Below are 15182 nucleotides of genomic sequence, written 5' to 3'. Positions count from 1 at the left end.
CAGTCAACGCCGCAGAACATTCTAGAGCCTTCTGTGCAGATCTGACGGGAAAAAAGACATGCAAGGCAGACTGCAAAGAGCCCAACCCCCCCCCAACCCCTCCCCTACCCCACACCCCCTCCCCTACCCCACACACACCCAGAGATGATCGTCACCCTTGCTTTAGTGACAAGAGATAATTACCGAGCGATTGATCGTCGGCCCAAAGTAACCGAAGCAAATAAATCTTTTGACGGCGAGCGCGGAACCCCAGAATGGCGGCTAATGGAAGCCGCGGGATAGGTCGCCCCGTCTTTAATTCGGCTTGATGAAGCTTCTCCCTCTCTCTCTCGCCGCGACGCCCGCGTGAAAAATGGCATTGGTATTCCGGCCAGCCCCCCCTCTTTCCGGAGCGCCGGCTCCCCGGTCCCAGATCCACCCGAGCAGGGCGGCGCATTACCGGGCTAAATGAAGAGGAAAATTGAAGTAATGTTATAATGTGAATTTATGATTTCATCAGCCCTGACCTCAGGAGTGTGGAGTAATGGGACACGGGGGGCCTGTGGGGCTCCAGGTCCGAGGCCCCCAAAAAAAAAATAAGAAAAGTTGTCTTTTTTGCATTTTTAAAACGTTATAGTAATAGTTTTTGTAAACAGTAGCATTACCGCTGCTACCCACCTTGACAGGTAACGCGAGCCGTGTTAGCTTCAACTTTTGACGTCGGCTGTGCAACTTTTTCTGAATCTATTACGGATCAGCATCGCGGCCCCGTCGAGTAAACAGGACGGCGACGGCGGGGGGGGGGAGAACGAGTGCCGGGGTAGGGCGAGAATATTAACCGCGGGGTTATTTAGAGACGCTCTTATCTAAATGAAATTGGAAAAAGCAGGACGGCGAAACATTCCTTTCCGCAATTTGCATAAAACAAAATCAAGGCTCATTATTTAAGGAACCGTAATTCCTTACGTGCCAGATCTCATTAAAACCCGCGCTCCGTCCCATTGTTTACCGGGCCTAATCGCGCCATTTATCTCTGTGTTACGCCGCATGTATGTTTGCCGAAATTAATACACATTTAAGCCTGCGCGAAATACGGGTGTACCAGATGGGTAATTGATTTTAAAGTGAATCGGAACCGTTGAGCCATAAAATAGGTACATTAGCATGCATATTAATAACGCAAATAAGGGGGCGCAGGAGCCGTCACCGGGCCAGATAAAGTGACAGGCCGCGTTTACCGAGATGCCGGGGGAGGCGGCAGGACGGAGAGGAGGAACATCGGGGACTTTAATGAGTTTCCTCTCCTGCTTTCCTCCGCTCCCCCCCCCCCTGCCGTCGTACCCCCTGCCTTTTCGGTCGGTGCGCCGGTTTCCCCTCCGCGGGACTTAACCCGCCCGAATCGCAGCGCCCGTTACCGCTGGCTGCACCCTTCGAGCAAAGAGGACCCCCGTGCCCCCCCCCGCTTCAGAATGTTCAGGTTTCCTGCTGGCTCGCCCGGAGAATCGGGTATTGTGTTTTTTGGAAGTAGGGGATTACATTACATTACATTATATTACAGGCATTTGGCAGACGCTCTTATCCAGAGCGACGTACAACAAAGTGTATAACCATAACCAGGAACAAGTATGACGAAACCCCTAGAGAGAAGTACCGGTCCAAGTGCAGGGAACAACCGCATAGTTCAACTTGGACCCTGAAGGTTAAACTGATTAACACTAAACAACGAGAACGGCAACAATGCAGTCTATGGAAAAAATACAAGCAGTAGTTAAGACAGTTAATGCACCTAAGTCACCTACGAAACAGCTGCCTAGTTACAACCCTAAGCTTACAGTCATTTACAGGGGGGTAGGGAGGGATGGGGAGAGGTGCAGCCTGAAGAGGTGAGTCTTCAGTCGTCGTTTGATTACAGATTTTGGGATGGAGTATTGTTCCTGTGCGAAACCTGCCACGGGGGTTTGTCGACTGCAGGCACGTGCGGCAAAGGCCCCGATTGCGAACCGTAGAACACGTCGTTAGGGTTTAGGGTGTCCTGTGCGTGGTGATAAGTCTGTAGATGGGCTGAAATGGCAGTTGGTGTTGTTGGACGGGGTCTGTAAAATACAAGATTGTTTGTGTGTGGTGGGTTCTGAGTTTGTGTGCGTGTATTGCATGCAGATGAGAGTGAGGAGCTGTGAAGTGTGTGTGTGTGCGTGTGCATGTGTGTGTGTGTGTGTGTGTGTGTGTGTGTGTGTGTGTGTGTGTGTGCGTGCGTGCGTGCGCGCGTGCGCGCGTGCGTGTGTGTGTGTATGTGTTAGGGCTGCACAATATTTCTAATCTGTCATTTTAAGCATCATAAGAATAACCACCGCCATGCGGTGTATCGGGTATCTTTGCCTTGTTTTCTTTAGTCGTACCTGATGTGGTAGCGCACAGCCAAAATGCCGAGACCACATTAAATACTTATGGGGAGAAAGCTTCACTGCTGATATCGGTTTGGTGTTTGGTGTGTTGCATGTGTGTGAGATGTAGAGATGTAGCACAGTGGGTAAGGAACTGGGCTTGTAACCGAAAGGTCGCAGGTTCGATTCCCGGGTAAGGACACTGCCGTTGTACCCTTGAGCTTCAGTATATATCCGGCTGTATAAATGGATACGATGTAAAATGCTATGTAAAAGTTGTGTAAGTCGCTCTGGATAAGAGCGTCTGCTAAATGCCTGTAATGTAATGTAATGAGATCGAGAGAGATCAGTGGATATCACTAAGGCACACGGCTGCAGACTATATGGTCCTTCGGTATCGCCAGAGGTGCGGTCCATTCTCAGTGACCACACAACCAAACCACAGCCTATTTGTGGTCAGCCTTTTGTATTTGGCTGGAAAACCCTAAATTGTGTGTATTTATCACCAGAATCTTTCGTTTATTTCCTTGGCGTGGAGAAAACAGCAAATACGCAAAGTTACGGCAGGCAGTACTTTCTGCTCTGTCGCTGGTGGACGCGGTCACTCAGAACACCTCACCGCAAACTGAAATCACATGACTTTTCTGTTGATGCATACCTGTGAGATCACGCGTTAGTGTTCAGTAAGCATTGTGTTAAGTACATTTTGTTACTTTGGTACTTAAGGTGTGGAAGACCCTGACACATCTGAATAGATCTGAATGAATTCTCGTGTGAAACGCACGCAGGTTGTAAATACATCCTTTATGGGGGCATGCACGTACAATTAAATGAAATACGGAGGGTTTTACGTAATGTTTATATAATACATCTGTAAACATTCGCAAAGCGCTGAGCCCTGTCGGGGAAAAGAAAGCTCTTTTCAAAGGCTGCTGGGAAACCTTTTTTACCTGATGTCTGCAGTGTCTGTCACACACACACACACACACACACACACACACACACACGCGCACTGGGGTAGATGTGGTGAGCAGTGATCCTTGGGCTATATTGATAATTGCATAGCCTCCAGTAGTCATTATCACTGTAGGCTGTATCAGTGCGCTGCAGAGCGATATCGATATCTTATCTTAAAATTTATAACATCTTCTCTCTCGGATGGTATCAGGTGGTGGCGTGCAGAGGAAATGAGTGATTTGTCTGTTAAAAGGATGCTGTCACCGGTGGTCCATATCCTGATGTACGCACGCACACACACACACACACACACACACACATGCCTCACACACACACACGCCGCACACCTCACCAATGCTGTGCAAAAAAAAAAACCTGTATCTGCTTTGAAGCAGCAAAAAACTGTTCCTTTTTTCCCCATTTACATGAATAGAGCCCTGGAATAGTCACATGGCAGTTGGAACGAACATTAGTTGTTGAGTTACGAAACGTTGACTGCGTAGAGCTGGGTGAGGATGTTTGGTGTCAACTCCAAAACAAAATAAAACGAACACACAATGGTTTTTTCAGGGCAAGAAAAAAGATGCATATAATTAGCAGTGCTTTCGCTAATTACGTATGGCTGTTGGTGCGCTTTTAGGATTTGATTCCGCACTGTGGGGTGCATTTATACTTTACAAAGGACCAGTGCTTCAGCGAGACACGCCCTCTGGGAAATATACGTAGGCCTGCAAAGCTTCTCTGTTTGCACAATCTGTTCAGCGTTTGCTGCCTGTCATGTAGCGCGGGGATTCCGAGTTCACGTGAAAGCAAACTCGCCTGGACATTTTAGCTAGTCTTCCTGACCGAACAGGCCTACGCAGTGCTGCTTTATTAAGGGCGCTTTGTTAACTTTTTTTGTGACGGGTGGAAAGTGAAATGGAAAGAATCCTTAAGTTATGGGCGGCTCAGCGAACGGTCCGGTCGCTCAGAAATTGAGAGCTGACTCCCTCTCCGACGCCGCTTTGTATCTGGAAGCAAAAAAGGCAGCCATTCAGGGTTTTAAGAATTTAAATTGAAGTTCCTCATGGGCAGCAAACTGTGAGCTGCCATTTATTACCCCAGAATAACGTTTCAGGTCTCAACTGGAAATTGGAACAGCGGAGACTGGTTTCAGAGTTCTGATCCACTCCCAGCCAAGCTGAACAGGGACCACCACACACCACCCCCACCTCCCCCGCCCCCACCCCACCCCCCCTCTTCTGACAGTTATATTAAGGACAGTACTGTGAACTCTATCTGCAAAGCTCATTAATTTGGTTTCTTATTTATTAGAAATCCAGCATCTATAATAAATGGGAACCTGGTATAATTAGGTGAAAGATGACTTTTCAAATGAGGTTGTAGATCTTGTTGGGTCTAGCTTAAATGAGTGGATTACATTACATACTTTTAGTGTTTCAGATGCAGTTGGAATTGTGCTCAATACCACCAAGCAGGAAGGCACATTTTAAGAAAGGAAAGTCTTTATCACTTGGGTTTTATTGATACAAGCTTTCTGCATAGTCCAGAATATACAGCAAGCTCCATATTGTTTGGGACGAAAACATATTTCTTCTGCTCTGTGCTTTTACTCTTACTTTCATTTGTAATCCAATCTAATGTGGTTAAAGTATGCATTTTCGGCTTTTATTTAAGGGTGTTTTTGTACACTTTGGTTGCACCATATCGAAATTAAAGCACTTTTCATGCATAGTCCCCCCATTTCAGGGCACCATAATGTTTGGGACATGTTAATGTTATGTAAAAGAAAGTAGTCATGTTTTGTACTTTGTCTGTGACTCAGATACATCACCAGATGCTGAGTATCTTTTCTGGTGATGTTCTGCCAGGCCTGTACTGCAGCCATCTTCAGCTCCTGCTCGTTTTGGGGGATAGTTGCTTATGTTTTCTCTTCATCATAGGAAATGCATGTTCACCTCTGTTCTGTTCAGGTGAAGGAAAGTCAAGGACTCAAATTCTTGGCTTTGAATAACTCCTGTTGTTGCTTTAGCAGTATGTTTGGGATCATTGTCTTGCTGTAGGATGAAGCGCTGTCCAATGAGTTTGGAGGAATTTGGTAGATTCTTAGTAGATAAGAGTCTTCTGTACACTTCAGAATTCATTCTACTGGTGCTGTCAGCAGTTACATCATCAGTGAAGTGAGCCAGTACCTGTGACAGCCATACATGTCCAACCAATGACAAAATGGCTAAATAAATAAATAAATAAAATACAGTATGTCTTTGTCCCAAATATCATGGAGCTCACTGTATATTCTCTACAGATTGCACCAGTAGGTAACCAGAAGCTTAGTTATGTCAGTGAGCCACACCTGTAGCATGGTTGCCAGATTGAACAGACTTGAACAACTATACTGCAGTGTGGAGCCAAGCGCATGATAATCCACTTACCTGAAGTGGCTCCTGTGGGACCTTCCGTGAGAAAATAGAAACCTGTGAAAGTGTTCGGAGGGATATAACAAGTATTTATGTCCAGCCGTTATGTGGCTTGCACAGTGTGGCCAACTTAAACGCGTTCCCTGGGGTTGAAAAAGTTGTACCTGTTGACTTTTATCAGATAGCATTAAAAATAACGTTCAGGTTCCTCTCAGGTACATGTTAAATTATGACCGTGAGGTAAAGCTGAGCTGTTTTGTCACAGAGCAGCCCTTGGCTCACTGAAGTGTACTTAAACTGAGGCTCCTGCTCGTAGTATGTTGTCAGGAAGTGCAGGAGCTCTCTCTGTGCATACTTAAAACACCCACACACACACACACTTAATACCTTCACTGATATTACATTACAGGCATTTAGCAGACGCTCTTATCCAGAGCGACTTACACAACTTTTTACATAGCATTTTTTTAAAATTTTTTTTTTATACAGCTGGATATATACTGAAGCAATTTCGGTTAAGTACCTTGCTCAAGGGTACAACGGCAGTGTCCTACCCGGGAATCGAACCTGCGACCTTTTGTTTACAAGCCCAGTTCCTTACCCACTGTGCTACACTCCGTCCGATATTAAATGGTGGTGCTGCTTTTTGAAGGCTGTCCTGGTGATGAACTTTTAGGCTTGTGCAAATAAAATGTGGTAACAGAAAAGGGATGCTAACTTGGCCTCTCTTCACTTCAGGCTCAAACACACTTGGGCTGGGCTGTGTCCCACTCTGGAGAACATTACCGACCAATCACAGAAAGGCTGATTGCTGTCCACGATGTGCTTGACCAATCACAGAGTGGCTGACGTAGTGAAAAAGGCTTTTTGGTTTTTAAAAATGTAACTTTTCATAATTACAAGTTTCCTTGTCCGCAAAGGTGAACGGATAAACTTTCAAATAACATGCTTCCATTTTCAGACATTTCAAATCTTTGGGTTTATCGTTTACAGCTGAAAATAGTTTTCCCTCCATATTAGTGAATTATGAGATGTTTTATGATCTGATTTGGCGTGCTGTTGGCTGGTTGGAGTTTGTGTGGTATTGTATCATTCTCACAGCGTTGTGCTCACAAGCAGGAGCCATTTAATTCAGTAATCGTTCACGGCGCTGTGTCCTTCATGACTGATTAGCCTGGGCTCGGGGAAAAAAAAACAAAAAAGAGCAAAAACAGAAAAAAAAAGAAAAACTTGGCGGTTATTGACCGAACGGCGGTAAAACAGCGGGTCCAGACAGGCCTGCCGTCACGAGCGCGGAGTGAGGCTGTGGTCCTAGGGGGCTGGAGAGCGCAGCCCCGCCCCTCGCGGGAACGCGCGGGACACTCTAATCTCCAATCTGCAGCACAGCTGGGGAGCGGCTGCCGGGCCTGCCGAAAAAAGGCCCGGGGAGCTCTCCTCAGCCCCCGTCTCACTTCTCTTCCCCCCTTTCCTCTCCTCCCCCCCCTCCCCCCCTCAAGGTTACCCGAACATCGTTGCGACGTACGGCCGTGGCTACACTGGATTCGCCCCGAGCTACAGCTACCAGTTCCCCGGTAAGTTCCATCTTGTTAAGTTGTTTGCCGCGGGCGGGCGGGCGAGGAAAATGGCCTCCCTGGCCAGCTGACAGACTCTCCGCTCTGCGCTCACGCCCCCGCTCCCCCTGTCCAGCGCACCTGGGGCCTCTGGGTGCGGGGGAAGGGAGGGAGCACGGAGGGAGGCGGCGGGGGGGGGGGGGGGGGTTAGGCAGCAGCAGGGAGGGAATTGGGGGTGGCGCGCATGAGGTCATAGCCTTCCAGAGAGAAAAACAGCCCCTTCCTCAGCCCCCTGCACCGCTTGCTGCTTCCCGATGGCTGCTGCAGAGTCCTCGTGCTTTGTGGCTTGAAAAGAAACGGCAGAACCTGGTAGATATTTACTGTGAATCTGACCCAGGAAGAGACAGGGTCCTCCTTCCCCCTTCAGTGCCCACATTTCCGTTACGTTAGCCCCAGTGGTAACCAACCCTGTTCCTGGAGATCTACCGTCCTGTAGGTTTTCACTCCAACCCTAATTCGTCACACCTGATTCCACTAATTAGCAGCTCAGCGCAGATTGTTATCTGCTGAATGGGGTGTGCTTTGTTAGGGTTGAAATGAAAACCTACAGGACGGTAGATCTCCAGGAACAGGGTTGGTTACCGCTGCGTTAGCGAATAATGCTGTTGCGGGAGAATACTGCTTAAAATGTACTGAGTCAAACACTGTACGAATGTCAAATTTGCATTTTTCAGAATTAGGGCTGATGGATGGGTATGCAGTGATGGTGTACTTTGGGCTTATTGTCGATCCGATGCTGTATGCAAGCATTTGAAAACATTTGTGAGCATTTATGCGGACTCTGTTTGCTGTACGGACGTCAGTGCTGGCACAGATAAGGAAGAGGCTGAAGTACTTCATGGGTTTCATATTGAAGTCAGTTTTTCTTCTTTTTTTGTATGAAAATGGCAAGCATAGGTTATGACTGCTTTAATAATTTATTGGTAGCACCGTTATAATTAGAGCAGCCTCTAATTAGTAGATAAGGGAGTCAGGCAGGGAGTCGTGTGTCAAGACCACTCCCCCCCCCCCCCCCTTTCCAAATAATCCTGACGTGATCAAGATGTCCACTCAAGCAGTGGATGGCGGCTGTTGGATGTAGCCATTAGCGCGCGGATCTGCTGCTTAAACAAACACATCGTCAGTTTGCACTTTTGGGTTTTTTTTTTTCCCAGCGCAAAGCGTTTTTTAATGTTCGCGCATATGCATACGGAATTGAGATGGCGCGCATGGCAACAGTCAAATTGAATATTACGGAAATAAATATATAAATCAGCGGGATGTGGGGGATAATGAAGGAGTGTAAATTGGCGGGCTCTGCAGAAGCCAGTGGTGTGACTAAGCTCAAAGGAGAGAATTGGAGAGCGTCATCGCTGGCTTACCCCCTTCATGCGCACGGTGCCAAATAGGACGGGTAAAATCCCTCCTGCTCTTTTATTTTAAGGTGAATGAGTGCATGCTATACGTATACACACACACACAGACACACGCACACACATGCATACACATGCACACACACACACGTGCACACACACACACTACCATATCCACACTGCCCTCAATCCTGGATTTTCCTCCAGCGTCTTTACCTTTTAAATGGCTATTATATTTCCATTAGGACCCCTGAATGAGTGTCATCAAGCAGGCCTGACCGAAAATAATATCGCTTGATGCCTCAGGACAAAAGCTCGAGTGCCATAAAAAAAAAAATTTTTTAAGTGGGTACTGCGTCAGGTAAAGGTGTGTGTTTCCGTACGGCGCTACGCCCCTCGGATGAGGGGCACCCCGAGAGCGGGTTCCGTTTGGCGACGCTCGCGCGGGCCGTCTCCTCCTGGGCGTCCGCGGAAGAACCGCCGCGGCGGCGCGGTTAGCTTCTCTTCTCCCTGGCGAGTCAATCATCCAGCGGCTTCTCCTTCTAAAAACGATCCTCTCTCCCGCGCGGGCGGCCCCCTCGATGTATTCCTCCCCCCCCCCACCCCGCTCCGATACCGCCGGTGACCTTGGTGTGGAACGCACGGGGTGGGAAAGGCGTTTGCCCCTCCGCTCGTAGCTTCCGGGGGATTTGCCGTAATCTCCGCTGCTCCAGAGGTCCCAAATTGACTCCGGTGGAAGGAGACGAGCAATCTTTTCTTTTCTTTTCTTTTTCTTTTTTTCGTTCTTCGTTGAAGTGTGCGGGCTGTAATCCACCCGGGCAACCCGAATGTAAAAATAAAAAGACTGTACGCACGCGTGTGCGCGCGCCTTCCGTGCCTGCGTGTGGCTGTCGGACGCCTTTTTGTGTCTGTCCGAATATTCGCAGTATGCAATGAGGTTGGGAAGAATTAGTGTGATGCTCCTGATTGCAGAGTCTGCGTTGTGCAGAGTCTGCTGCTGTGAGTTTTGAAATGAGTTTTCATATGGGTGTTGATATGAGTATTGATATGAGTATTGAACGAGGTGTTTGCAGGAGAGTCTCTCTACCTGCCCTGTCTCGGCTCCACTGTGTAACACCAGTTTTTTTTAAACTCAGAAACCCTCCTGTGTTTTGCCTACAAGGCCGAGATCAGACACACAGACCCAGCACTGAAACAGACTGAGCTGGAGAAGCATTAGCGCCACGTCCTGGCTTCCCTCACATAAATGCAGCTGTACACACGCACACGCACTCACTCACATACACACACATGCACACACACACATACATACATACACACACACATGCACTCACACACACACACATGCACACACACACATACATACATACACACACACATGCACACACACACACACACACACACAAACACACACATACACGCACACATGCATGCTTGCACACGCACACACACACGCGCACACACACACACACTCTCACACAAACATGCACACACACACATGCACAGTATATGAGCTATGGTAGTGTAGCTCCAGTCCTGGTAAACGGTGGTGCTCAGGGGCCTGTGCCCCTGCCATGCCCCGCCCCGCCCCGCCCCTGTCACCCCCCGCCCCACCCCGCCCCGCCCCCCGCTCCCGCTCTCAGCACTGTGCCCTCCGTCACGTTTATGTGGCGGAAACTGGCGTTGGGAGAGCCGTAAATCAGGAGCGAAGCGTTTCCACGGGAACCCCCGGGGAGCAGAACCCCCCGGCCCCATCGGGCCCCACGGCCCCCGCGGCCACAGGAGTGGATTCGGCTCTATGCAGAGGGGGGGTGACGTGCGGGTCGGGGTCATCTGACGGACCGAGCCCCCATCGGCTAGAGACACGGTTAAACCACACAAACTGCCCCCTAGAGACACGGTTAAACCACACAAACTGCCCCCTAGAGACACGGTTAAACCACACAAACTGCCCCCTAGAGACACGGTTAAACCACACACACTGCCCCCTAGAGACACGGTTAAACCACACAAACTGCCCCCTAGAGACACGGTTAAACCACACAAACTGCCCCCTAGAGACACGGTTAAACCACACAAACTGCCCCCTAGAGACACGGTTAAACCACACAAACTGCCCCCTAGAGACACGGTTAAACCACACACACTGCCCCCTAGAGACACGGTTAAACCACACACACTGCCCCCTAGAGACACGGTTAAACCACACAAACTGCCCCCTAGAGACACAGTTAAACCACACACACTGCCCCCTAGAGACACAGTTAAACCACACACACTGCCCCCTAGAGACACGGTTAAACCACACAAACTGCCCCCTATAGACCACGGTTAAAACACACAAACTGCCCCCTATAGACCACGGTTAAAACACACAAACTGCTGACCAGAGACACGGTTAAAACACAAACTGTCGGTCAGACCTTGGTTAAAACACACAAACTGTCGGTCAGACCTTGGTTAAAACACACAAACTGTCGGTCAGACCTCGGTTAAAACACACAAACTGTCGGTCAGACCTCGGTTAAAACACACAAACTGTCGGTCAGACCTCGGTTAAAACACAGACTGCCGGTCAGATCACGGTTAAAACGCTCAGACTGCGTCCCTCCGCCTGCGGTTTTATTTATATTCCGAGCGGAAGTGTTCCGCCATTATGGAAATCAGCCATCTGGAAGGAGTGTGCGGCGGGGCGAAGTTGGCAGAGCCGCTCGGTTCTTCACGGTTGCGTATTTCCTCCTTTCAGAAGAGGAGAATGCCTTTTTCTTTTTTGTGTTTTTTTTTTTTCTTCTTCTTCTTCATCCCCCGTTCACCGGCAGCGGGTGTTTTTGACGCGGCCCGCTTTGATGTGTGTTGTACGCCGCACGCGCCCGCCCGCATGCATACATACATAAAGATGTACCACTTCAAGGTCGCGGACTCAGAAACGGTTTTGATGTCGGCTGGTCGGCTGTTCTCGTAGCCGGTGAAAGTAAAAAAATAATAATAATAATTTCCCTCGGCAAGATCCAGAACTTCGCCCCTCTTTTATTTGGGCATTTTGTAGAGCGCGGTCCCGTCGGCCGCCTTCGGTGACGGGCACGGGGTCCGGCGGGCGGGGCGTCGGCCGACCCGCGGTCGGCGCGTTCCCAAAGCGGAGGCCCGTGGTTCGGAGGCTCCCCCGTCTCGGGGAAAAAAGGGTACGATCGGGGGTTCGAGGTTCCCGCGGCGTGAGCTTTAATTAGACCCGCGACCAGCTGGAGCCGCACGGTGGGGGGAGAGGCGGCGTCTGTGAGCGAACTGGGCGGTTGTCCCCCCCCCCATATGGGCGGGGCATGGAGGGGAGGGGGGGCGGGGTCCGAGGGACTGACCGTTGGGACTAATTGACCTGCAGTCCAGGTGAGTAGGCGAGAGAGAGAGAGAGGGAGAGAGAGAGGGAGAGGGAAAGAGAGAGAGAGAGAGCCCTTCAGCAGCTGTGCCACCTCTTCCCACTCTTCAGCGAAATTGTTACTAATTGAAAAGCCTGCTTATTAACCCGGTAGGCGTGCGGAGGCAAAAGCCTTCCAGCGTGCGCCGGGGCCCGGGGACGATGGCTGATGCGTGCGGACACGCACGCGGGTTTGAAAAAGCTGTCTGTCTGCTCAATCAGGCCTGATTCTGTGATGAGTGGAGAGTGGATGCTGGGCGTTTGATTGTTTTTGTGTTTGTTTTTTGGTTTTTTTTTGTGGTATCAGCCAGCAGTGGCTGATTCAGCTCAGGGGTTGGGCTGCCGTGGGAGTAGTTTTTTTTATGGAGATCAATCCTGTCTTCAGCAGCTAGAGAGATTCGGTGACGTCGCTTCCGTGCTAGACAAATCCACGCACTTTCCGCGCGCGGGTGAACGTGCTTCTGCGATGCCAGCCACCGCCCAGCAGGCAGAGGACTGTGGGATGGAGATGGGCAAAACCACCCCTTTCCTGGCAAGGTTTTTTTTTTCCCCTCTTCTACAGGGCTTGGCGTATGTTCCACTGCTGTCGGGATTCACAATGAGTGGGCCTGTTTTTTGACGTTCTGCGGAACAAACAGTGCAGTTGAAGGAAGGGCGATTAGGCAGAGGCGTGTGTTATGGACAGACAGACAGACGCTTCTTCGGTTGGCCTGGCCTGGCGTGCTCTGCGTCGAGTCTGCGTAAGGGGGCCCAACCCTCCAGGTTTCTGAATTTCTGTTCATCACAGAGACCAAACGGGGGAGGGGATGGAAAAACGTTTCTCGCGTCCTTGCTGGGTTAATGTACTCACACCCTCACTGGTTTATTGTTCTCACACCCTCGCTGGGTTAATGTTCTCACACCCTCGCTGGGTTAATGTTCTCACACCCTCGCTGGGTTAATGTTCTCTCACCCTCGCTGGGTTAATATTCTCACACCCTCGCTGGGTTAACGTTCTCTCACCCTCGCTGGGTTAATGTTCTCACACCCTCGCTGGGTTATCGTTCTCACACCCTCGCTGGGTTATCGTTCTCACACCCTCGCTGGGTTATCATTCTCACACCCTCGCTGGGTTATCATTCTCACACCCTCGCTGGGTTAACGTTCTCACACCCTCGCTGGGTTAATGTTCTCACACCCTCGCTGGGTTAATGTTCTCACACCCTCGCTGGGTTAACGTTCTCACACCCTCGCTGGGTTAATGTTCTCACACCCTCGCTGGGTTAATGTTCTCACACCCTCGCTGGGTTAATGTTCTCACACCCTCGCTGGGTTAATGTTCTCACACCCTCGCTGGGTTAATGTTCTCACACCCTCGCTGGGTTAATGTTCTCACACCCTGCTGGGTTATTGTTCTCACACCCTCGCTGGGTTAATGTTCTCACACCCTCGCTGGGTTAATGTTCTCACACCCTCGCTGGGTTAATGTTCTCACACCCTCGCTGGGTTAATGTTCTCACACCCTCGCTGGGTTAATGTTCTCACACCCTCGCTGGGTTAACGTTCTCACACCCTCGCTGGGTTAAGGTTCTCACGCAGCTGGGTTATCGTTCTCACACCCTCGCTGGGTTAATGTAGTCGCACCCTTGCTGGGTTAATGTAGTCGCACCCTTGCTGGGTTAATGTTCTCACACCCTCGCTGGGTTAATGTTCTCACACCCTCGCTGGGTTATTGTTCTCACACCCTCGCTGGGTTATCATTCTCACACCCTCGCTGGGTTATCATTCTCACGCCCTCGCTGGGTTAACGTTCTCACACCCTCGCTGGGTTAAGGTTCTCACGCAGCTGGGTGGTGCAGATCTTCTTCTCCGCTCACAGACGCGCGCGATGGAGGGGTGGGCGTGCTCTTCAGCCTGCCGCGTCTTTACCTGCGCTCTCTGTTTGAGGAGAGGAGTGTCAGTCCTGCGGCTCTTCAGTTGCTCACGCCGGCACGGCGACGGCGCTCTGGAGTCTGTTGCCGGGTTGCGTTTGAGGAGAGCGGCTATCAGAGAGAGCTGTGATCGCTAACATCCCCGCACACCTGACACTTCACCTGAGGAGCCGCGTGAGAGGGAATGATCAGCGATCACCGAGTCCAGCTTGCTCTTCTGCCCTCTCCTCTCCTCTCTTCTCTTCCTCTCCTCTCCCTTCCTCTCCCCTCAACTCCCTTTCTCTCCTCTGTTCCTCTCCTCTCTCCTCCTCTCCCCCTCTCCTCTCCTATCATCTCCCCTCCTCTCCTCTCCTACTCTCCTCCCTCCTCCTTCTCCTCCCTCCCCTCCCCCTCTCCTCTCCTCTCTTCTCCTCTCCCCTCCTCCTCTCCTCTCTTCTTCCCTCCTTTCCTTTCCTCTCCCCTCCCCTCTCTTCTCCTCTCCTCTCCTCTCTTTTCCCCTCCTTTCCTCTCCTCTCCCCCTCTACTCTTCCCTCCTCAGCCCTGTTCTAATTGTGCTGCTCATTCCCCAGTGATTGTGCTCCAGTCCGTGCTCAGTGTGCTCCGGTCCTGCGCCTCCTCCCTCCTCCCTCCTCCCTCCTCCTCCTCCTCCTCCTCCCTCCTGCTCTAATGCCACTCCGGTGCTCCTGCAGCCCTCTCAGCAGGAGCACGCCTCCCTGGCAGCGCTCCCTCATTAAAAGTTCTCTGCCTTGTTTTCGAGTTATCCTTTTTGTTTTTCCCCTTCAGGTCACACGCTTAAATAAAGTCCTTAGTGATGCTCTCAGGTTATCTGACTGCCCGCCGCTCGCTGTTTGGATGGCGGACGGCGGTGTGATCGCGTCTCGTAAAACACGGTTTAGCCGGCGTGGGCCTCCGGCTCGGCACGCCCACACCCCCCCTCCCTCTCCGCCGCTTCCCCTCCCGGAATGAAAAAACGGCTCGGGCCGGACTTCGCCTCGCCGGTGCGAACCGGGGCGCGTGAAGGGGTACGCCGGGGTACGCCGAAACCCCTCCTCCTCTCATCTCCGTCATCTCTCCCTCTCTCTTCCCTTTGAAGCTTTTCAAAAAGCTGCTTTCCTCCTGCGTCCCCTTTCTTCCTCGTCCTCGTCCTCTTCCTCGGCGCGCGTTGGTCCG

The 15182-nt window shown here is 50.8% G+C and overlaps 1 protein-coding gene and 1 long non-coding RNA gene across 21 annotated transcripts in view; one reads left to right on the top strand and one right to left on the bottom strand.

The window, feature by feature from the left end:
• The window catches only part of LOC135262786 (uncharacterized), a 656092-nt gene that overhangs the window by 409264 nt on the left and 231646 nt on the right, over positions 1-15182 (bottom strand). The window lies entirely within an intron of this gene.
• Positions 1-15182, top strand: part of LOC135262780 (RNA-binding protein Musashi homolog 2) — a 246435-nt gene that overhangs the window by 184440 nt on the left and 46813 nt on the right. For all 20 annotated transcript variants that reach the window (XM_064350001.1, XM_064349999.1, XM_064350000.1 and 17 more), the window contains exon 10: positions 7231-7305. In XM_064350001.1, coding sequence (XP_064206071.1) covers positions 7231-7305 — 75 coding nt within the window. The remainder of the gene's footprint in view (positions 1-7230; positions 7306-15182) is intronic.

This window comes from Anguilla rostrata, chromosome 9 (genome assembly GCF_018555375.3).
Source record: "Anguilla rostrata isolate EN2019 chromosome 9, ASM1855537v3, whole genome shotgun sequence".
Taxonomy (NCBI): domain Eukaryota; kingdom Metazoa; phylum Chordata; class Actinopteri; order Anguilliformes; family Anguillidae; genus Anguilla; species Anguilla rostrata.
This window is presented reverse-complemented; position numbering and strand designations above follow the sequence as displayed.